At 55.9% G+C, this 23,341-nt stretch overlaps 1 protein-coding gene and 1 long non-coding RNA gene across 4 annotated transcripts in view; both read right to left on the bottom strand.

Moving 5' to 3' along the window:
- Positions 1-23,341, bottom strand: part of USP53 (ubiquitin specific peptidase 53) — a 43,894-nt gene that overhangs the window by 7,559 nt on the left and 12,994 nt on the right. The window contains exons 3-13 of one of the 2 annotated variants that reach the window (XM_079152899.1): positions 21,184-21,318; positions 19,878-20,180; positions 19,727-19,809; positions 17,749-17,854; positions 17,136-17,282; positions 16,439-16,588; positions 14,312-14,474; positions 12,920-13,069; positions 12,149-12,295; positions 10,481-11,198; positions 9,326-9,402 (exon numbers count right to left, since the gene is read on the bottom strand). In XM_079152899.1, coding sequence (XP_079009025.1) covers positions 9,326-9,402; positions 10,481-11,198; positions 12,149-12,295; positions 12,920-13,069; positions 14,312-14,474; positions 16,439-16,588; positions 17,136-17,282; positions 17,749-17,854; positions 19,727-19,809; positions 19,878-20,180; positions 21,184-21,318 — 2,179 coding nt within the window. The remainder of the gene's footprint in view (positions 1-9,325; positions 9,403-10,480; positions 11,199-12,148; positions 12,296-12,919; positions 13,070-14,311; positions 14,475-16,438; positions 16,589-17,135; positions 17,283-17,748; positions 17,855-19,726; positions 19,810-19,877; positions 20,181-21,183; positions 21,319-23,341) is intronic. The other variant, XM_079152900.1, reaches the window with a different exon arrangement.
- On the bottom strand, positions 6,471-7,975 carry LOC306669081. 2 transcript variants are annotated; one of them, XR_013766017.1, is made up of 4 exons: positions 7,723-7,975; positions 7,315-7,372; positions 6,551-6,785; positions 6,471-6,490 (listed from the first exon to the last, which is right to left on the bottom strand). It is a non-coding gene; the product is annotated as an uncharacterized lncRNA (long non-coding RNA). The 2 variants fall into 2 exon arrangements; XR_013766018.1 differs by lacking the exon at positions 7,315-7,372.

The following is a 23,341-nucleotide window of genomic DNA, read 5'->3' as shown; positions in this document are numbered from 1 at the left end:
GGTCCAGCCGAGGGTGAGGCCGCACCCCGTGGTAGAAGGGTGTAGTGGAGGAGCACTGAGCACTGCTCCCCTGGGCCAGCCAGGAAGCAGGTGGGCAGGGAGGGGCCACAGGGAGGATGCCCCCTTGCAGGGCAGCCCCAGGGACCTCCTCCAGCAGTGCCCACCCAGTGGGCCCACACTGCATGCGCTGGTCAGTGACAGCCTCCTCAGTCCCGTCTCACCTCCGAGCACCCTGCATGGACAGGTGCTTTGGGGAGGCCTCTTACCAGCCACACAGTGCTGAGGGACGCCTGCGTGGGAAGGCAGATGGCCTGGGCTAAGTCTGGATCGCCTGCGTGGGAAGGCAGATGGCCTGGGCTAAGTCTGGGTCCTCTGATTATGGGCTGGTAACTTTAAGCAAGCCTCTTCCTCATTCATTCTGTTTCCTCCTTCATGGAATGGGATAATAACACACTTTACTTCACAGGATTCTTGGGATGGTGAGTGAATTACAGGGTGGGACGGAGCTATGACCACACAGGAGACATACCAGCACAGGTGAGCTACTAGTCACTGCCTACTTGAGTTGTGAGAAGTTTGTACTTCTTAATATCTACAGCAACCTTATGAAGGCATCTTAGAGGAATCAGAGGTTTAGACAAGCTAAGGAGTTCTCTAAAACCTCATGGCCAACAAATGGGAACCGGATCTGCATCAAGTCCACGCCAGACCCTGAGGCCAAGACACCCCCAATTCTGATATGTAACAGGCACCTAATCATCAGTTATGAAATTAATTTCAACAAAGTCACATGAATAATCATCTGCAATCTGACACTGAAAAGCTTCAGATTTGGAATTCATCATTTCACCTACTGCCTCCTTTTTAACCACAGCTTACTAGGACCAGGGCCTCCAGCCCCATGGTACCATGGGAGCTGGCCTGCTGCTCTGCCCTTGTGCAAGGACAGGAGGGTCCACAGAAGGCCTATGACACTGTTAATGCCCAGAGAAAAATATCATCCACATCAAGAGCTCTCACTACGAAATATCACTTTAAAACAGCTCTCAAAAAAATGACTACTGCCCTCTAACTTTAATATATCTAAATGAAACTAATTTCCGAGTCACAGATGAAGTAGACCCAACTGATTACAACTGCAAAATCTAAGGACTGTTTCACAGGGTACAGATACAGGGAACTGAAGCATTTGGATTTTTACAGGTTTACCCATTAGCATCCTGGTTTCTGATGCCCCTTATGGGACAGCAAAGGCTTCATGTCTGAGAACCAACTTTTTCCTCCGCCAGGCAGGAGGGACCTGCAGCCCATTCACCAATAGAAAAATCGCAAGCACCAGGGTAAAAAGGCAACACAGAAGTAACTGGAGTGTGGTAGGTACATCTGCGGGCACCACACCACCCACTCGTCTTGGAAACCAACCGAGACAGTACAGAGCTACTCATGCTCTTCCCACATTAGCTGCAATTTTGAGAAGGTGTGGGAAGTACCAAGTGTCATTATCCAGGGCAGCAGTTCCCAGAGTGTGGCCACAGCCCTGGAGGCCACCAGGACCTTCCCAGGACTGTGCAGTCCAACTGTTCTCACTCTGCCACCAAGAGGCCAGCTGTGTCCAAGATGCTGACGTCCACGCGGACAGCGCAAAACCAGGTCAGACAAGGCTGCCAGCACCTGTGAAGGCAGCCAGTCACCCTGACCAGCAGGAACTGTGTCCTTCACAGACACACACTTATGGGCTTCAAAAAGCCAGTTTCACTGAAGCATGTTTGATGAAGCAGGAAAAAATGTTTTTTTTTTTTCATTAATTAGTTTATGTGTTTTAAATTATTTGGTACAAGAAAGAAGGAAGCACACATAAAGCATGGATTTTTTTCCCTACTCCTTTCTGGTACCACTCAGCACATTCCCAGCACTTTGTCTTGAGGTGGGGCCTCGCAGAGTGACCCCGGCCGGCCTGGACCTTGCTCCTCCTGAGCCACTGGGTCACAGCGTGGCCAGCACAGTGGGCTTGCACGAGTACTCTCGGGGCCTGTCCTGGTGTGACGTCTGTCTCAGGAACAGCACTCGTAGGACGGACTGAGCAGCGAGCCGAACCCAGCTGGACTGATCATGGGACACACTTCTGCCCAGGAGATGCGGCAGATGTGGGTGTCCAGCAAGGTTCTGCAGAAATCCTCCTGGAAACAACGAAAGTGAACCTGCCGTAGGGGAGGGGTGGCGGAGTACACCAGCGACAACGCACAGCCTCCGGATGGAAGTCGGGGTGAGTTCCTAGCCACGGGGCCTGCGATTTCCAGGGCTTACAGGGTGGGCCTGCTGTCTGCGGTGACGCTGACGAACGTGGCTTTGAAGAGACCGTGAGGGAGGGACTGGCGAGGCTGGGCAACCCCGTGTCCGGGTGCTGACACAGAAGCTGGGAGTCGGCAGCGACTCCCAGGACTCCCAGCGACTCCCAGCGCTGGGAGGTCAGCGCCTGTCACTGCTGCAGCACCAGATGTCCCCTCCCGTGGTCAGAGCCCTGAGTCGGCCTGGGGGACACTGCTTGTGGGTGTGCTGTGAAGAACACCGGCCACTTCCAAGGAGGCCAGGCACCACTGTCTTCCAGTAGTGTGTATGGACACACCAGCACCAGAGCAGTCCGGCGCTGGGACAGAAGCGCGGTGCAGACTCCCCATGCCAGGACCCCTTCCGGCGAAGGCCGTGGACCTCATCAGCCGCCTCACTGGTGCCTTTCATTTGAAATGCTATGCATGTCAGCAGGTGACGGCTCCCCTTCTCCACAGGAACATCCTCATTCTCACAGGGCAGACCTCACAGGCACGGGCCACAGAAACCAAGGCTCTCTGCGGCCACGTGCCTGAGAACGGCTGTTCTGCGGCCATTGAGTCGTCTGGTGCCTGTGCCACGAAGGGCCACACAGCCGGCACTGGAGGGAGCTGTGGCAGGGAGGCCACTGTGCTGCCCAGGCCGCATCCCAGCCCAGAGGCACCTCTGCAAGCACGCCCACAGGCGGCTCCCACGCTACTGACCTGGCGTCAGATGACAGTCCTTAGCACGGTGGCCCAAGCAGAGGCCGTGTGGCCAGCACCAGCTGAGTGGCACGGTGACCGCGGCCTTTCTGTGCAGACTCTCCGTGCCAGTCCCCGCCCTCTCCAGCCTCTCATCTGGGGCTGCAGGCAGGCGCGGCTCTCAGCTACCAGGGGTCTGCCACAGATGCTCTGCAGTCACTAGGTCGGTCCCGGGGAACCTTGAAAAACGCACTCACTCAATGTTCAAATGCAGTTTACGTGATTGACTAAAAGATATAAAAACTACCTGATGAATAAAATTGCATTTGATTATGATCAGGATCTGACATTAAATCTTTAGATGCAACTTACAAGAAATAAGCTAAAGTTGGGTGCGTGTTGTGCACCTGTAATACCAGCTACTCGTGAGACTGAGGTAAGAGGATCACAAGTTTGAGGCCAGTCTTGGAAACTTACTGAGACCCTGCCACAAAATAAAAAATAAAAAGGGCTCGGGATGTAGCTCAGAGGTAGTGACCCTGTGCTCAATCCCTACTACCACAAAAAAAGAAATAAGCTAAGAAGTTAATAAGCCTGGTTGATGGGTTCATGATGTTTTCAAAATCCTTAACATCATTCTGCACCCAATAAACACAGACAACTATAATTTGTCAATACACGATAAAAAATTTTAAAATGAAGAAAATATTCATCCTTACCAATAATGCTTTACTCTTACAAGGTCACAACGCAGTGGGCAGCAGGATGTGGCAGAGGCTTCAGAACAGGTGGGAAGCTCTGGCAGGCATGTGCCAAGTGCTTTGCCTTCAGAATTCCAGCAGCTTAAAATAGACACTTACTCTTCCCTGCTGCGACCAAGACACCCAGTGCCTGAGGGCTTCTGGCCCTGGGGCCTTGCAAGCCCAGCAGTCTGACTTTAACACTGGTCCAGCAGATTCTTCAGTATCAAGGCAGGAGCGCTGACTAAGGCTCCTTGAAACTGCATTCAAAACCATTCTACCGCACAATACTGAAGAAATCAAAATGCATGTTTATGTAAAAGGATGAGTTCATAAGTCTAATGGACTCTGAGCAATAACACCTAACTTCAGTCTAGATGATGCAAAACTTGCTCCTGGATAGTGATATTTCAGAATGTAGTGGCAATTATTAGTTTTAATTTATATTGTTACAAATCCTAAACATTCGAGAGTGTTACACTAATCACTAATCTAAATCACAAAAACATGTATTTTGAAAATATGATACTCAAAATAAGTCATGAAACTGGCTAAAAACAGATATTCAAGCCCAACTTACCATATACCAAAAAGAACAGAGAAATAATTTAATACATAATAATCTATACTATTGACAGCTAAATTTGGGAACACTGCAAAATAAATAAAAGGCAGGAGTCAATAACTTCTTTTATTGCTGTAATCATATGCACAGAAGAACACTGCTATTTTACTATAAATCAAATTTCAATACTGCAAGTTTAAAAACTACAGGCAACCATTTGGGGGTGCTGGGTCTTGGCAACAGCAAGGAAATCAGGCTGGTACACTGCCTTTCAGCCACTGTGGAACTCAGAGGGGAGCCAGCTCCACTGAGGGGGGGTCTCTCCCCAAGCCCACCTCCTAACACGCCCTGAACAACACACTGTAGTTGGCAATAAACATTTTAGAGAGGATTTATCAAGCTAATGTGCATACAAACTGGTCCCCAAAGTGTCTGTGTTGACCAGTTCTAGGATTTGTGACATTTGGGGTATTATGTCCACTAAGAAAGGGGAGACTTCTTTAAGAGAAGGAAATAAGGGAATCAACAGATTTTTTTAAATCACTAATTAACTGCTTTCACTGTCATTTGTCCAAGATCAGGATTTGCAGGATGAACCAATCCTGATTCCCTGGGTCCAGGTGGCAACGAAGCCCCCGCTGCAGACCCTCCTGCCAACAGCCTACCCCGCCATTCTCCCAGGAGGGAACCTCGGCTCCATAAGTGCCGGGGCGGGAGTCATGGCAGAGCTGCTGGCGCCTGCTGCACGCTGGGCAACTCCTCCCTCCAAGCTGCTCTGCTGTTCCTCATGCCTTCCCTCCTCCTCTCCATCGTTCCGTCCTTCTCTTCTACGACCTAAGTGCCTTGCCTCTCCGTCTGAACCCAGTGTGGAGCCTTGACTGAGCGTCAGGCTGCACTTCTTTCTAGGTACGGCCTCCTTGCAACTCACAGCGAAAGTATTGACAAAATTCACTTCTTCCCCTATCTCCTCTTAATTCTACTGTCATCTTTTTTCCTTCAGCTTTTCATTTGAGAGTGGTTTGAAAACTCCAGAAAAGTCTAAAGATGAAAACCAGCACGAATACCTGTCTTTTATCCAGAATCCGCCAATGGGAGCACTTCACCTTTCCCCTGAACCACGTGCTAAAGCACAAACACCTCGGCCTTGCGTCTACAGGCGTCAGTTCTGCCTCGGCTGCGTCCACCTCTGATGTGCCTCCACAGCTGCTCCTACTGCCCCATGGTGACGTCCACTCCAAGACCATGTGGGACTGCACCCCTGCTCTCCGCAAGCCCCAGGCAGGACTCTCCAGTCTAATCCCCCTCCTGTGGGCTCCAGACCTTCCAGCCCCCTGCCATGGGCTCTGCGGCTGCACGCCTCTCCCTCAGACATGCCCACCTTCTCTCACTGTCTGCCCCATAGTCGCCAGCTCTGTGGAGAGTGGCTTGGCATTCGACTCCCACAGAGGCTGGGGCAACGAACCAGAACCTTCCCCACCTCCAGAGAAGGGTCCTAACTACCTCATGGTGTCCGCCTACCCACCCTGGGCCCCAAGCCTGCTCCTCTTCCAGAACCCCCATATGGCAGATGGACCCAGCTACATGAGGCCCTGCAAGGCCTGCTTCCCTCCTCTCCCTGTATGTCTGTCCCAAAAGCCAACCACACGAGGACTGGAAGCCTCCCAACTCACTGTTCTGGACACTGTTCTCGGCCGGGATGTGACTGTGGTCCTGCCAACTTCTCCACTGAGCACAGTTTCTCTGGGATGCAGGTCAGAGCATGTCAGAGTCCTACCCTTGGGCCTGCCAACTTGTGCAGTGACCTGCTGTGCATGCCCACTGGGTCTGGCCCATGGACCCTCTAGCTGTCTCCCAGGACTTCTGCAAGTGTGAGCCAGCTGGTGTGTGCCAAAACACCGCGTTCCTTAAGCGGGGAGAGCTCCCCAACGCCTGCTGCCACACATACTATCTCCTCGGTCAAGGCAGTTCTGCCTTCTTGTGATTCAAGGCATTTGGAAATCCCTCCCTATAAACTCATATTAAAGACAGAATTAAACACTTCAAATGCATTCTGGCAAGTGTGGCACTGCTAAAACTCCAGGCAGTATGAAACTCCAGGGAGTCTTTGCAGAACCCACACTGGCAGAGACTGAGAAGCTCACAGGACAGTCACAGTGAACAGTCATCTAGGGGCAACACTGCACATTAGTTCCCCACGGTCACGACATACCCTGAACACAGTCACCTAGGTGCAACACTGGACTTCAGTTCCCCACGGTCACGACACACCCTGAACACAGTCATCTAGGTGCAACACTGGACTTCAGTTCCCCACGGTCACGACACACCCTGAACACAGTCATCTAGGTGCAACACTGGACTGCAGCTCCCCACAGTCACGACACACCCTGAACACAGTCATCTAGGTGCAACACTGGACTTCAGTTCCCCACGGTCACAACACACCCTGAACACAGTCATCTAGGTGCAACACTGGACTGCAGCTCCCCACGGTCACGACACACCCTGAACACAGTCATCTAGGTGCAACACTGGACTGCAGCTCCCCACGGTCACGACACACCCTGAACACAGTCATCTAGGTGCAACACTGGACTGCAGCTCCCCACGGTCACGACACACCCTGAACACAGTCATCTAGGTGCAACACTGGACTTCGGTTCCCCACGGTCACACGTGGCCCTGAACACAGTCATCCAGGTGCAACACTGGACTGCAGTTCCCCACCTTCACACCAGACCCTGAACAAGTCATCTAGGTGCAACACTGGATTTCAGTTTCTCACTGTCAGGACACACCCTGAACACAGTCATCCAGGTGCAACACTGGACTGCAGTTCCCCACGGTCACACCTGGCCCTGACATAGTCATCTAGGTGCAACACTGGACTTCAGTTCCCCACGGTCACACCAGGCCCTGAATACAGTCATCTAGGTGCAACACTGGACTTCAGTTCCCCACGGTCACACCTGGCCCTGACATAGTCATCTAGGTGCAACACTGGACTTCAGTTCCCCACGGTCACACCAGGCCCTGAATACAGTCATCTAGGTGCAACACTGGACTTCAGTTCCCCACGGTCACACCTGGCCCTGACATAGTCATCTAGGTGCAACACTGGACTTCAGTTCCCCACGGTCACACCAGGCCCTGAATACAGTCATCTAGGTGCAACACCGAACTTCAGTTCCCCACGGTCACACCTGGCCCTGACATAGTCATCTAGGTGCAACACTGGACTTCAGTTCCCCACGGTCACACCTGGCCCTGACACAGTCATCTAGGTGCAACACTGGACTTCAGTTCCCCACGGTCACACCTGGCCCTGACACAGTCATCTAGGTGCAACACTGGACTTCAGTTCCCCACGGTCACACCTGGCCCTGACACAGTCATCTAGGTGCAACACTGGACTTCAGTTCCCCACGGTCACACCAGGCCCTGAACACAGTCATCTAGGTGCAACACTGGACTGCAGTTCCCCATTGTCAAAAACACCCTGAAAACACACAGTGACATGAAACCATCATATAGATGTGCAACTGCCTGTTGGTAACTGGACGGAGACATGATGCAGTCACACAGAAGTGCACCTGCCTCTTGGGGACTGGACGGTGACGTGACACACTCACACAGAAATGCACCTGCCTCATGGGGACTGGATGATGGCCGAGCAGTGCCCATCCTGGCCAGTAGCAGGCTCCTTGGCCAGCAGAGCAGCATTCCTGCCTGGCAGGAGCTCCTGACCTGCAAGGATTCTGTCACAGGAGACTGGAGGCAGCGGCAGACCCGGCATGGCACGGCCTTTCAGGTGGGGAGTTATCCCCTCAGTCACCTTCCTTCCGGTGGCACGCACTGGTGAAAGCAAAATCCATGGAGGAGAGCTCACCCCCAAGCTGGGGAAGTCCTCCCAGAACGCTCAGGAGGAGCGAGGCCGCAGCTGCTGCTCAGGGCTGTTTACCGTGGAGCCACCTCCCCCAACTGTGCACCTCCACCACGGTCCCCAGGCAGCTTGGCGGGGCTGTCCCCCATCCCTAGGGCATCTCCCCAGGCAAGCCCATGGCTACTGGCTTTCCAGGACCCCTGGAGGACCCCACTGCACCCCTGCTTCCACACGGAGCTCTTCCCATGCCGCCGCCCTGCTCCCGGGTTCCCACTGCCTCACCGGAGCTGCTGCTGCTGTGTAACTGCACTGTCCACCCTCCCGCTCCCTCTAAGACTTGGCCATTGGGGCGTGAGCAGGAGAGCATCCCTCCTGGACGAAGCTGGCCCCGCCCGGCATACACCATGAGCCTAGGACTGCTAAGACCCGACCTCTGCAGCCCCGTCACATGCCCAGACCCAGCTGCTGGCCCGTCCCCGTCCTCTGCAGGCAGAGGCTGCTGGAGCTGAGAGCCCCATCCTCCCGCCCTCCCTCCCCCATCCTCTGTCTGCTGCTCCTGCGTCCTTGTCCTCGTTTCAGGATACCTGGACATGCTCTCTGCCTGCCCCGCAGACCTGCTAGTTTAAAGGTGGGATGGTCAGTGAGAAAGACCATGGTCCTTGGGCCAGCTGTTAAGAAGGGAGCAGGAGCCTTCCCTCGGCAGATGGGGATGCGAGCCTCTCAAGAAGGTCACCCGTGCTCCGGCCTCTGCCGGTCCAGCCTGAGGACGGGGCCAGGCCCCTCACGAGGAGCCCAGGGCAGCTGCCCCTGTGGAGGGCAGAGTCGAGCCCTCCACGCCCGAGCCAGGCTGCTGACAAGGCAGGCAGAGATGCGGAGCAGCACAGCTAGAGGGCACTAGCGGAGGACGCTGGGTCACGGACCGCAGGGCACCGAGCGCAGGAGCCAGGCTGTGCTGCGACGTGAGCAGCACAGCGTGGACGAGGTGCTGCAGGAAGGCGCACCCCTCTGCTCCTCACCAGCGTGGCTCACGCCTTGGCCAAAAGGCATCGCTGACGGCTCGCTCACTTTAAAGTGACTGTTACGACCAAACAGAACGTCCACTTGGGCTCACAGATCGAAGGGCGCTCACCTCCTGCGTGGTGTCCGCTCTGAAGGGAGGCACAGTCTGCACGCTCTGGGTTTGGGCTGCTCATGTTGCTCTGGTCACTAGAAAAAAAAAAGTGTGGAACACAGGGGTCACTCTGGACCCCGGCTGATCTCAGAGAAGGAAGGAGGGAGCAAGAGAAGTCCACGCCCCGGGCTGCGCCAGGGCCAGGTGCCCCATCAACCCACACGTCGGCTCGTGCCAAGGCAGGGGGACCTCGCCTCCACAGGAGACAGGCTGCAAGGCAGACTCATGAGCCCCACGCCCCAGGGGCGTCTGCACGCCCTCTTCTCCCACTGCCTTGACCACCTCTGAGCGTCCAGTGAAACCACTCCCCACATGGTTTCCTTAACTCTCTACAGGAACTATTATTTTAATAAAACGCGAGCTGCTGGTTTTTACAAATGTGCCATTCTGACAGCGAGCCCAAAGCTGGGCGCAGTGGCACACGCCTGTAATCCCAGTGGCTCAGCACCAGGCGGATCCTGAGTTCAAAGCCAGCCTCAGCAAAAGCGAGGTGCTAAGCAGCTCAGTGAGACCCTGTCTCTAAGTAAAACACAAAATGGGGCTGGGGCTGGGGCTCAGTCGTCAAGTGTCCCCGAGTTCAATCCCTGGAACCAAAATAAAAAAAAAGGGGAGCATGGTCAAATCACAGCTCAGACTAAGACGTTTCAGGACCAAAAGCAGAAAGTGAGATCTGACCTGAGAACCCAGTCGGCAAGCTGAGCACACACCTGAGCACAGAGCAAGGCACAGTGACCGAGGCTGAGTCCGAGTCTTCTCACACTGGGGAGGGGAGAACCAACCCCAGGGCTGGGCTGTGGAGCAGCACGCGGCCCGGCTCTGAGCCTGGTGTCAAAGATGAGGTAACAGGGCTGGCAGACCAGGGCCCGCAGGTAAACCTTCACGGTACAGGGATGGAAGCGCAGATACACTTCCGTACTTCCCAAATTTCCTAAGAGTAAACAGCTCTTATTTCTGGAGTGATAACTAACTACTAAAGCCCGGCGAGGCCTTTCCTTCCAGGTGCAAGGAAGAGCGGAGCCCGTTTCCACAGGCTGTTACACTTAACGGACCCCAAACTCTGACACGGGCTTCGCCTTGTGGACAGGAGGGTGGAGGCCCCTCTGGGTCTGTTACCTGCAGGGTCCTGCTTCCGCAACAGCACCACTGGCTTCCACGGGGCCATCTCCATCGGCAGCCGCCGTATCCAGGCTGGCAGAGCCGCTGCTGACGTGGTCGCTGCTCTCGTACCCGGACTCAGTCCTCTGCATCTGCCAACCATCCCCGGGTGTGCCGCGCTCTGCGGGGCCTCTCCTCCTCCCTGCGCCCTTCCCGCTGGAGTCCAGGGAGCTCCTGCTTCCCGTCTCTGGCTTGCCTTCATCCTCGTAGATGGTCACCAGCCCCTCCGGCTTCCCGCTTCCTCTGGACCAGCTGTCGCAGGCCTGCTCCTGGTCACCCTGGGGCCTGTCCCTGCAGCCGGACGGGTGCCGTGGGCTGTGCGGTCTCCTCCCACTCTCCTCGAGCACACTGTCCACGTTCAAGGCCTCCCTCAGGGGCCTCCAGCCGCGGCCCCGGCTGCGGCCACGCGCTCTGTCCCGGGAGCCCCGGCTGCTGTCCGAGCCACACCCGGCGCTGCTGCTGACCTTGCCGGCTGTTCTCTCTCCTGCAATAGGTGCCTGGGACTCGCTGGGACTGGCCGTGTGCCCAGAAGCTTGACCCCGACAGGCCACTCGCTCCTGTCGACAGGGCTCCTTCCCCGGACTGCGGCTCAGCTGTGCACTGCCCTGTCTCCCAAAGCCACTGGGGGCAGACGGTGACCCCGGCTTGAGATGTGAGGGCTCCTCGTCAGACACACCTTAAAAAGGGACCACAATCAAAACCAAGAACAGACCCCGCAAAGCAACACCACCGCTGCAAGTAAGGATCACGCAGAAGAAATGCTGGGTGGTCAGGGAGGATGGAAGTCCATCACACTGCTCTGAGAATGGAAAGCACTTCATCAGTGCCCATTTATGCTAATGGGAGGCAATTTTCAAAGAAATGGACTTCAGAAATGGCCCGCAAGTCGGAACACAGATAGTTTTTTAAAGAAATACCTCACCATCAACAGAAGTCAAGACTACATTTCCTTCTCTATACATCCACCCAGCCGGCTGCTGCTGCAAGGGGGCAGCAGAGAGCAGACTGGGCCATGCCCAGGCCAGGAGGATCCAGAGCACAGTGCAGCTGTGGCCCCCCGCTAGGCCGGGCAGACCTGCCACAGGACTCTCCAGACGCTATGTCTAGTGAGGCCAGAGCCTCAGCCTGGAGGGAGCAGGACCCCGGGACCCGTGAACACAGGCAGGCCAGAGCCTCAGCCTGGAGGGAGCAGGACCCCGGGACCCGTGAACAGAGGCAGGCCAGAGTCCTCAGCCTGGAGGGAGCAGGACCCCGGGACCCGTGAACAGAGGCAGGCCAGAGTCCTCAGCCTGGAGGGAGCAGGACCCCGGGACCCGTGAACAGAGGCAGGCCAGAGTCCTCCCTGGTGACCCTCTGCACCTCTCGTGCCAGATCAGGGAGCAGATTCACTAGGAAAGGCTAAAACATGGAAACTGAACACCACGTCCTCCCTTGGACTTCCCTGAGGGCCAGGAAAACTGCCTCTCAGATTTGCCATGGTGCACTGAAGAAAGCAGGCTGAGAAACAGCTCCCGTAAAACATGCACGTGCTCAGATAGGGTAAGCCACTTCAAAGCTCTGAGATTCCATTTCAGAAGGAGATTTCTAGCAGTGTCTTAAAATGAATGCTGCACACTCTGCACTCACCTCTGGGTCTGGCTGTGTCCTTCCTCTGCCCCTTTTCTAAATCTTTCCTCTGTGCGGAAAGCAAGCTTCTCTGTTCGATGGCCTTCAGAGCACATTCTCTGGAGATGTCTTTTATCTTTTCCCTTTGATCACTGTGGCTCAACTTAACTGCAAAAGAAACCATTCCTACAATGACACAGATCATTTTCAGACCATTCAGCACCACCCTGAGCACCCACAGCTCAGAGCCCCTGGACCACCCTGAGCGCCCACAGCTCAGAGCCCCTGGACCACCCTGAGCGCCCACAGCTCAGAGCCCCTGGACCACCCTGAGCGCCCACAGCTCAGAGCCCCTGGACCACCCTGACACCTACATCTCAGCCTCTGAACCCCCTGGACCACCCACATCTCAGCCCCTGAACCCCTGAGTACCCTTAGCTCCATGCTCCTGCTTCTACACCCTAGTTGCACAGGGTACTGCAAGCTCTTAAATCAGTCTCAAGTCGCAGGAGGAGGCTTTTGAGAGCAGAAATCACGGAGGAGAAGAGGGAGTGAGTAGGAGACGTAGAAGCAGCCCCCGGAGGAGTGCTGCGTTGAGCCCCTCACCCACTTGGGCCTAGGCGGGGCCTTCTCACAACCCCCTTGGCAACTCGTCAGTCTCCTCCGGCACTGCCCGGAGTCCACCTGCTACTCTCTCCCAGGACAGGGGGTCAGCTGAGCACCATGTGTGTGTCTTAGGCACTGGGTGACCAGGACAGGAGAGTGGGGGCAGAGGGGTCACCCTGCACATACCTGCTCCTCTCCCGCCGCTTGCCTGAACAGGGCTCCGGTTAAATGACGAAAGCTCACTCTGAAGGTTCTGACCTTCTCTCGGTTTTCTGTGATCGCTACACTCATTCTCTCTGCAATTATCCGACTTATAAACTGCAGACCTCTCACATTCTTGAAAAGACAAACAAAAAAAAATGTATCATTTCCTTCCATCACATTAGGAGAAAAGATGCATGCATAATTTTTTTTTTTGGTACTGGGGACTGAACTCAGGAGCACGGGACCACAGAGCCACATCCAACCCTATTTTGTATTTATACAGACAGGGTCTCACTGAGCTGCTTGGTCCTCGCTTTTGCTGAGGCTGGCTTTGAAGTCATGATCCTCCGGCCTCAGCCTCCCCGGCGCTGGGATTCCAGGCCTGCACCACTTCTGCAGGCATTTCCAACTGTGGGCAGACTGCTTAACACTTCTCTCCTGCACACTCTGTAGGGTCCAGGCCTGGCTCCCGTCCACCACCCCACTGGACAGCTCAACACTTACCACCTGGAGGAGCTACCAGCCAGGCACCACAGTGGGTAACCCTACGGGTGGTCAGGGCCACTGATAGATGGTGGGTGACCTTACAGGCACCCTGGGGCCACTGACAGGGGATGGTGGGTAACCCTACAGTGCCCCGGGGTCACTGACAGGGGATGGGGGGTGACCCTACAGTGCCCCAGGGTCAGTGACAGGGGATGGTGGGTGACTCTACAGTGCCCCAGGGTCAGTGACAGGGGATGGTGGGTGACCCTACAGTGCCCCAGGGTCAGTGACAGGGGATGGGTGGTGACCCTACAGTGCCCCAGGGTCAGTGACAGGGGATGGGGGGTGACCCTATAGGCACTCCAGAGCCACCGCATGTTAGTGACCCCTAAGTGTGCTCGGGGCCAACGTCAGGGAAGGCTCCTAAAGGCTAACAATGGCTGGGTGTGGCTGCAGCAGAGCCCTTGCCTGGCGTGGGAAGCCCTGGGTTCCACCCCAACACTTATTACATAAGAATAGTAAAGATAAACAGGAACAGTAGAAGGTTCCTGAATCCCTTTACTAAAACTCAATTTTCACGTTATTCTCAACATATATATTTATACATATACATACATATATATATATTTTGGCACTGGGGACTGAACCCAGGGGTGCTCTACCACTGAGCCTTGTCCCCGTCTCCTCTCCCCCATTTTTAATTTCATACTGAGACAGAGCCTCACTAAGTTGCTGAGGCTGGCTTTGAACCTACAATCCTCCTGCCTCAGCCTCCTGAGTAGCTGGAGTCCCAAGCGTGGTCACCACACCTGGCCTCAACATCCACTTATATTCAGTGTATTTCTAGTTGATTCTCATAATAGAAAAAAAGTTTGTGAAGAGAATTACCCATATTTTCTGCAACAGATTTGTAATGTGACCAGGTGACCACCTGCCTGAGTGCATCCTCAGTGGAGACCGCCGTGCCGTCTGGGTTGGCGTAAAACAAGAGCAGCGGCTGGAAGTGACCCCGGGTGCACTTGGAGACCACGTCTTTCCAGCGAGCTCCAACCTGGGCAGGGCCACAAGCAGGGAGAGCGAAGGAGAGCTGTGGTCAGCATGTGCGTGGAGCACTGTGTCCGAGCCCTCGGAGCCGGCAGTTCTCAGCACACCACCAGCCTCCTCTGAGGGCGACAGGAGACCCTGCTCCTCTGGAATCTGACAGGACGGGACGGACGGGCTTCTGTCTGGAGAAGTGTTACGGAGTTTGACCCACCTGTGTGTCTGGCTGACGGTCTTAATCACTGCTGTATCTCTTCTATTTCCTGGATGAGAAATACTATGCACTGAAATATGTGGAATAAGTGACCTTTCCAGGGTGCACTGACACCAGGCATACTTGATCTCACAAGCTGGGCCGACTGACCTGATGCTTCACGGCTGCTGGAAGAGGTGGACCAGCAACTCGGGGAGAACTCTGACCCCACTGTCCCAAAACAAGACTCCTGCGACTAGAGCAGTTCAGGAGAAACCAGAGGAAGCCGCCGCAGCCCGTGGACAGTGAGGGTGCCTCAGAAACCGTGAGCAGCAGGGAGAAGAGAACCACAAACGGACTGTGTTGGAATGGGTCAATGACCTGCTCTTGCAAAGAAACATGGTCGAACTTTAAAATAAGCAATAAAAATCTGATAAAGAACTGCCGTGCAGAATAAAGAATTCCCACAGCTCATTAGTAAGAAAACAATCCAATTGGAAAAATGGGCAAAACATTTTAAACAGTAGTCACCAAAAAAGGACCTAAGAATGGTCCATAAGCTCAGAACACTGTCAATCTCAGGAAACGCGATCACCCCCAGAAGGGCTAAGTGAGAGGGCGCACCAGGCGCTGCCCAGGGCCAGTCATCCACTCATAGGTCAACACGCCCCAAGCCAACCAGCAGCTCCTGTATCAAGTAATGTGAACGTGGCCCTGTGACCCAGAAATCACGCCTCCTGATACTGTCGAGGAACAATGGAAGAGGTGCCTTCGAAGGTGGTTTGTGGGCGCCTACCTTCAAAATAAGTCAGGTTTCAACAAGGAAGGAAGTTTAGATCTAACGATGCTACTGGATAAGATGGACAGTGGAGTGGGCAGGAACACCCCTGCTGTAGGGCCCACCCACCCCCCAACAAAGGGGCAGCTTTCTAAATGAACAGGTTACTCCATGAAACTGACCCACGGAAACATTCCAACCAAGTCCTCTGTCCAGGGGCAGTGGGAAAAGGGAGGTGGACAGAACTGAGGGAGGGCCTCAGACTCCAGGGCCAACCAGTCAGAATATCACGGGTTGAGCCACGCCTTAACGCTTCTCCAACAACGGTTCAGCACAGATTTTTACTAATAACTTCACACTTTTCCAATGCCTGATTAGCGATGATTTTTACCAACAGCCTTATCACCCATCCGATACCCGATTAGTGTAGATTTTGACCAACGACCTTGGTATTTTCTGAGACCTGAATTCACAGGGATACTCATCAGTACCCCTACCCAGCAGCTACGCAGGCCCCCAGACCAGTGCCCTTGAGTGGTGGCCTGCTCTCACAGGGCCCCTCGTGCCCAGCAAGGGCTCTGCTTTTCCTTCTCACTTAGGCAGATCCTACTTCCTTCACTCTTGCCTTCCACTGTCTGTAGATTTCATTCTTTGAATTTTATGAGACAAGAACTCCAAAAGAACTTGGCGGTGGATGGCTGGGGTCAGCTGCAGCCTGAGGGGACAGCCCACGGAGAGCTGCAACGCGCCCCTGGCCACGGCAGCACTGGAGAGGAGCCAGCTCTGCTAGCTGTGGCCGGTGCAGCGGACGCCAGCGGGCACCTCCCCGCTGTTACTGCTGCAAAGGCCTGTGGCTTGTGAGCCCACCCGCCAGCACAAGAGAAGCTGGTGTCAGCTCCCGATCCGGCTGCGCCGTCATCACTGATTCATTACTCCAGTACCTAAAGATCCCACCCCTCTGCATCCTGGTGAAGTCAGTGACGCCCAGCGAGCCAGGGCTCACCTCCTTCACATTTGCGTCATCGAAGAGCATCCACTTGGAGGTCTTGGTGTGGAAGGCGAAGCAGCAATAGTGCCGGCTGGCATAGCAGATCAGGCCCACCAGCTGCAGCTGGCTGCTCCGGGCGCTCTCGTCCGTCACCCTGTAGAACAGCTGTTGAGAGAGTGGTTCGCACGTTCACCACCGAGTCCCCAGACCCAAGTCCGCGAGACCGCACCCCATGGAATGCACGTGGAGCGCTCAGGAGCGGCACAGGGCACGCCTCGGTGGAATCGAACAAGAGACCCTAGGGTAAAGTACTTTCCAAAGTACGACCATCTAAAACCTTCACAGCAACACAAACCAGCTACGCTCTACTGAGAGTAACAGCCAGCATAGCAAGGGATCAGGGTTGTAGGTGGATTTTAGATCTTAGATCCCTCTCCAGGTTCACGCTGACTGCGGATGGAATCACACGGTCACCATCGTTCAGAGTGAGAGGCACGATGGGGTCTGGTCTGCCACCGAAAGCTCTTCCAGGCTGTGTGAGGAGGCCCCGGAGCCTGAGCTGACTTGATTCACCTTTGCTACACTACTTCTGAGTATCGTTATTTTCTCTAAAAGAATCTAGTTTCAAAAAGCGAACTACGTGTATCATAATACACAAAGGTGTTTTCAGGAATTTAAGATAAAAGGGAGAAGAATGAACACGTTTCAGTACCCCAGGAAGGTAGAGGTGTGTTGCCAGGTTCCGGACGACGTCCTCGGTCAGGTCGGAGTGCTCGGAGTCCCAGACCAAGCCGATGGTGACAATCTCTGGGCAGTTCATCAACACACGGCGGATTTTTATTTTTTGGCCACAATTACTCTACAGAAAAATACAAAAGCAAGTTTTGAAATCATGCAGTTTATGTTACATAAAGACCACGTGAAACTCGTTTTTTTCAGTTTCTGAGAAATTGCTAACCTCTTCTAATCACTGATTAAGCAGGAAGTTCACTTTAAATCAAAATATTTTTTGGTGTTTTTGTAGATGTGTTAAAACAAGAATGTACCCTAAAAAAAGCAGATAGAAGCCATTACCAATACGAGATGAGGAAAGAACATCACTTACCACGTCTACTCAAGGAAAGAAAAGAAACCTTCTCGTAAATGACAAATTCCAGAACTTCATGGGCTGAATTTCATGGGTCACTTTAAATCTGTCACAGCACTAAGGGTTTCTCAGAGAAACTGCTGGACGAAGGGCCCAGCGGCGCAGCCTGAGACCCGCCCACGCCCCGCCCCCGCCACGCCCCGCCACGCCCCGCCACGCCCCCGCGCCGACCGCTCACCGGGCACTTCCTGTAGTCGTCGGCCGTGTTGGCCGCCTGCAGCAGCTCCGCAAAGGTCTCGGGCCGGAAGCGCTCGTGCCTCTCTAGCATTCTCTCAACTTCATTGCTACAAAAAAAGCGGCGGTCCCAAATGTGGGGACGAACTGAAAGCCGACCCGGTTCCGGACCCGGGACATGGCGCGGCCAGCCCAGGCCGGCGGCTCCCTCTGCCTCCGCCCCAGCGGTGCCGGACAACGGGCCAAAGAGACCTCCACGTGGTGGAAACCCAGCAGTGCCTGATGAAAAGCCAGGGCGGCTGGGAGTGGGTGCAGCGGCTGCCAAGCGCCATGCCCCACGGCGCCATCACTCAGGAGCAGGGACTGGGCCCACACTCCACCCAACAAAGGGGCAAGACCGCAGGACACAGGACAGGCTCTGGGCCCGGGACCTGAGGCAAGGCCGCCAAGGGCACGGGCCTCAGGTGAGGCAGCCACCGCCCGCCGGGCTCTGGCTCTCCGCCTGGGGTAAGCGAGTCGCCACTCCTTCCGCAGAGGCGTCCCTGCGAACAGCTCTGAACATGCTCAGCGGGATGCCAAGGCGCACGCCCACCCACTCCGCCCGAGCCCTGCTCTGCAGTGTCCAGCGAGGGAAGGACTCCCGAGCACTCACAGCTCGTGCCAGCAGCCGTCAGCGCAGCGGCCCACCGCGCCCTGAGCTCGCCATGCAGGCTGCAGACCTGCCTTCCGTGCCGACTCGTCCTCCCCACGTCAACCTCATGGGCCACATCTGCACCAGCCCGAGGCATGGCCGTCAAGACGGAACCCACCAGGCACAGCCCGCCCAGAACGTGGTGAGCATCCAGAGCCCACGGCCAACACTTCCTCCCGGAAGAGGAACTCCACACAGACACAGACGTGAGCAGGGCTCCACGCCTGGGGGCAGGCAGGACCCAAGGGGTCTCCCATCAGCAGTGCCGTGGTGTCCTGGAGCCGCGCGGCTGTGAGAGCAGAATGAGAGCCTAGGGCTGCTCACTCGGGGTCCACCCTATTCTAATGCCACTCTGTTTCTCACGCGAACTGAAGGACTGCCATCAACTGCCCCCAACTGGCCATCAGAGAGGGCTTCTCCACCAGCGCTCCCAGCCCTGCAGTGTGCACAGGAGACGCTGAACACACAGGCTGTCCTCTGAGACGCTGTGCACACCCGAGCTCAGGGACGAGCAAGGGCTAATGCTCACTCCACCGCTGCCCAGCCGCGGGCACCCAGACCCAGGCCACGCCTGCCGCACAGGAGCTTTGGCTGCTGCCTGTGATCCGCTTCCATTTCCACCACACACGCGTCTGACTCGACAGTGCCCAGGGTGGTCAGGCCACCTCTGGGGTCTGAGGACGCACTGGCACCCACCTTCCCGCCCTCCTTCACCAGGAAGGAGCAGGAGCCAGACACAGTGTGTGATCCGCTGACCACAGAGTCTGCCACCTTGTCTCCCTCCACAGCCCAACACCTTGCCAGGAACAGGAACAGATTCCAACTGGTCCCTGTGCACGTCACTAAGTGACACAGGTACAGGTTGAGCACCCTGATCTCAAAGTCCAGAACCTGAAATGCTCCAAACGCCAGCACTTCCTTGTGGGTAGCAAGTGCCACGACAGGAAGACTCCAGGCCTGGCCTCAAGTGGCAGGTCAGGTTGAAGCTGGGTTCTGTGAGAACCCCGTGTGGAACCACCTGAGACTGTGCAGGGCCCGTACGGACGTCCGTCTGCAAGATGCTCCCTCTGTACCTCACACATTTCAAACTCTGAACCCAAACACCTGGTCCCACAGTCTGGGTGGGTGGCCCACCTGCGGGAGGCTGGGGCCCATCGACTGAGGGCCTCTCCCGCCACCTGGCATGGCGCCCATCCTCCCAGACAGACGCCACGCGCCACAGTCCACAGAGTGAGCGCCACGTGCCCGAGGGGTTGCCAACCCCTGCTGAGCAGCGCCAGCAGGCTCTTACCAGAGGGCCGTCGTAGAAATGTACCGCACAAACTCCGTGAAAGGCAGAGGGTCTGAAGAGGCTCCGCAGCTACGACACACGCACTAGAGGGGACACACGGGTTAGTCTCAGTGACCGGGGAAGGGCCCGGGCGGGGACAGCTGCGGCTCACCTGCTCATACAGAGTCATGGCGAACTTCTGGTGGGCGATGCAAGACCTGGAGGTGCACATGTCGGCGTCTCTGCTGGGCACCAGGTGGAAGTGGATCCGCTCCAGGATGTTCTCCTGAGTCAAGGACAGACGGGCGGCTGCTCTGAGGACCTCACAGCTGCAGCCTCCCGCCAAGCATCCCCAGTGTGACCGGGAGCGGGGGCAGCAACCCACGACGGCCAGCCCTGGATCTGCTCCTGAACGACATGGCAGTCTCTGCCCCCGGCTTCCCCGTGTTACACAACTCAGGCATTTTCTGAAGTCCTGCTGGGACCCACTGGACAGTCGGTACCGCCTGAAACTGATGAAGAGGCCACACCTCCCGCGCCAACCCCAAGGAACAGCCCTGAGGCACAGACCGTGGCACCAGAGCGGAACAGCACCAGCGCTGCCCCAGGACATTCAGCATTGCTCAGACATTCAAACCCTGATTGTGGACACCTGAGAATCACAGTGACACATGTGAGTACACTTCGTTCAAGTGGAAGTGAGACTGAAGCTCAGAAGTGTACAACACACTCGTGGTTCAAGCAATGGGTCAAAAACAAACAGAAAAAGTACCAAGAGTGCCCATCACTGTGGGTGCCGCTGACACGGCCAGCGAGGCCTGGGAGGCAAGCGGCCAGTTGGCTTTCGCCACAAGGGCCGCCTACAGCACGACCCCACCGACCCACACACATTCCACAGGGACTGTGCACACACGGGAGTGCTCCAGCAGACTCTGATAAGGCGGGCTCCATCGCAGCTTTGACAAAATGGCAGCTCAGAAAAATCCTGGGTATTTAAGAAACTTGAGTAAAGGCTGACAAGCAAAAGCATGAGACAGGTAGGAGGAGAAAGGACCAGCTCCAGGGGACAGAGCTGGGGAGCTGAGGAGGACAGAGTTGGGGAGGCTGAGGAGAAGAGAGAGCTGGGGAGGCTGAGGATGTGAAAGGGGCCTGAAGGGAAAGGACCAGCTCCAGGGGAGAGAGCTGAGGAGGCTGAGGAGGTGAGAGAGCTGAGGAGGCTGAGGAGGTGAGAGAGCTGGGGAGGCCGAGGAGGGGAGAGAGCCAGGGAGGCCGAGGAGGTGAGCGGGAGGGATTTGGACGGTCAGATTGGGGACAGGCTCCAGCACGTCCTCCAGCTCAGAGCCATGCTCAGAACCGCCAGCAGCAGCACGAGAGGACACATGGAAGGAGCTGGGTCTGTGCCAGGAGAAGCCATGGTGTGTGCCATGCAGAAACAGGAAGGAGGGAAGACCGCTGCACCCCAGGACCCCAGCACTTACGAAGCACTCGGCAGCGTCGTCCATGAGGCCCAGCTGGAAGCGCTGGGCGTCCCGAAAGCTCTTGGCAAGGGCGTGCCGGACGGTGTCGGAAGGCAAGGCTTTCTCCCGGCTGTGCTGAAACTGCGCGAACATGGTCTGCAAGGGCAGCAAGGGCAGCGGCGTTGGGGGCGATGGCTCGCGCGGGGCGAGCTCATTGGGTGAGACGCGGGCGACGCACGGCTGCTGGTGCTCTTTGACTGCACACGGCGGGCAAGCACACTGGGGAACGCGGGCGGCCCACGCCTTTACACAGTCAAGCAGACCAAGGCTGCGCACCCTGGGACCACCGGACGGCCGGGGCAGCAGTCAGACACACTGCTCTGCATGGAGACGGGGCCTGGGACTGAACACGGCCAGCCAGGAGCACACATGACACCTGCCCTAGGAATCCCCAGCCCCTAGAGCGGTTCAAAGTTAACCTAAGACACTTGGACAGTCTCACTTCTCCTCGTTAAGCTCAGAAAAAGACAACCTGATTTAAAATGAAAAATTACAAAACTTGCTTTTAAAAATGCAAATGTGCGTTTCCTAAGAAGTCAGAAAAGAGCTTGTGAGGAAGAAAAGTCATGCCAATTACTCGACTTCCGGCCTTAGAGAATATTTCTAGCCTAAGTCCAAGAAGCAATGGAAATCATTCCAGACGTGACGGTGTAGGGGTCAATCTGGATTTCTATTTTCTTTAGTGAATTTAAGCAAAAAACCAACCAAGCAACCAACCAACAACCTTGGTAGTAGGTCCAGTTGCAAGACGACCAGCTCGTGGGGAGGAGGTCAGCAGGGGAGATGCTCAGGCCACCCCTGAGCCAGAGGCTGGCAGGGGTGGGCAGCTCAGGGTTTGCGGCCCAGATTTCCCCCGGGCCAACATGCTCAGGAGTGTGTCCTCAGGCCGTGCATGCAGCTCTGAGTTGACTGCTTGCCTAGCACACGCACGGCCCTGAGTTCTGACCCAGGCCACACACACCAAAATCGGTTCTCTGCTGCTGAAAATTTTATTAATAGAAAAAAGAACTTAAAAGTAGAAACCCGCATAGCACTACAGCGCCGGGACTGGAGATATTCAAGACCCTCTAGAGCTGCAATCACGAGGACTGCGAGGGAACCCAGGGCTTCCCGGGATCAGACAGGCAGCACCGAGGCGAGGGGAGAGGAGATGCGACTTCTGTGACGAGCTCGCCTCCTGCCAGCCTCCCTGGGCCTGACGGCAAAGGAAAGAGCCCTCAACCACAAGATGAAACAGAAGCAGAAAAATGACATAAAACGAAAATCAGAGAGGGAGGAAAAAACACATTAAGACCACAAGCCTGACTATCAGGACACAGAAAAAGTCTCTCCTCCAAGGGCCAATGGTGAGCTTCCATGACAGAACCAGGGAGGGCACTGTGGAGGCAGCAACTGAGCCCCTGAGGAGTGAGTGTGTGAGGACTTGTTGGTGAGGAGTGTGTGTGAGGCGTGGTCTGTGAGGAGTGTGTGAGGCGTGGTCTGTGAGGAGTGTGTGAGGCGCGGTCTGTGAGGAGCGTGTGTGAGGCGCGGTCTGTGAGGAGCGTGTGTGAGGCGCGGTCTGTGAGGAGTGTGTGAGGCGCGGTCTGTGAGGAGCGTGTGTGAGGCGCGGTCTGTGAGGAGCGCGTGTGAGGCGTGGTCTGTGAGGAGCGCGTGTGAGGCGCGGTCTGTGAGGAGCGCGTGTGAGGCGTGGTCTGTGAGGAGCGTGTGTGAGGCGTGGTCTGTGAGGAGTGTGTGAGGCGCGGTCTGTGAGGAGTGTGTGAGGCGCGGTCTGTGAGGAGTGTGTGAGGCGCGGTCTGTGAGGAGTGTGTGAGGCGTGGTCTGTGAGGAGCGCGTGTGAGGCGCGGTCTGTGAGGAGCGTGTGTGAGGCGCGGTCTGTGAGGAGCGTGTGTGAGGCGTGGTCTGTGAGGAGCGTGTGTGAGGCGTGGTCTGTGAGGAGTGTGTGAGGCGTGGTCTGTGAGGAGTGTGTGAGGCGTGGTCTGTGAGGAGCGCGTGTGAGGCGTGGTCTGTGAGGAGTGTGTGAGGCGCGGTCTGTGAGGAGCGCGTGCGAGGCGCGGTCTGTGAGGAGCGCGTGCGAGGTGCGGTCTGTCAGGCGCGGTCCGTGAGGAGCGCGTGTGAGGCG

Source organism: Sciurus vulgaris, assembly GCF_902686455.1.
Source record: "Sciurus vulgaris genome assembly, chromosome: 9".
Lineage (NCBI taxonomy): Eukaryota > Metazoa > Chordata > Mammalia > Rodentia > Sciuridae > Sciurus > Sciurus vulgaris.
Note: the sequence above shows the minus strand (reverse complement) of the source record. Positions and strands in the feature narration are given on the sequence as shown.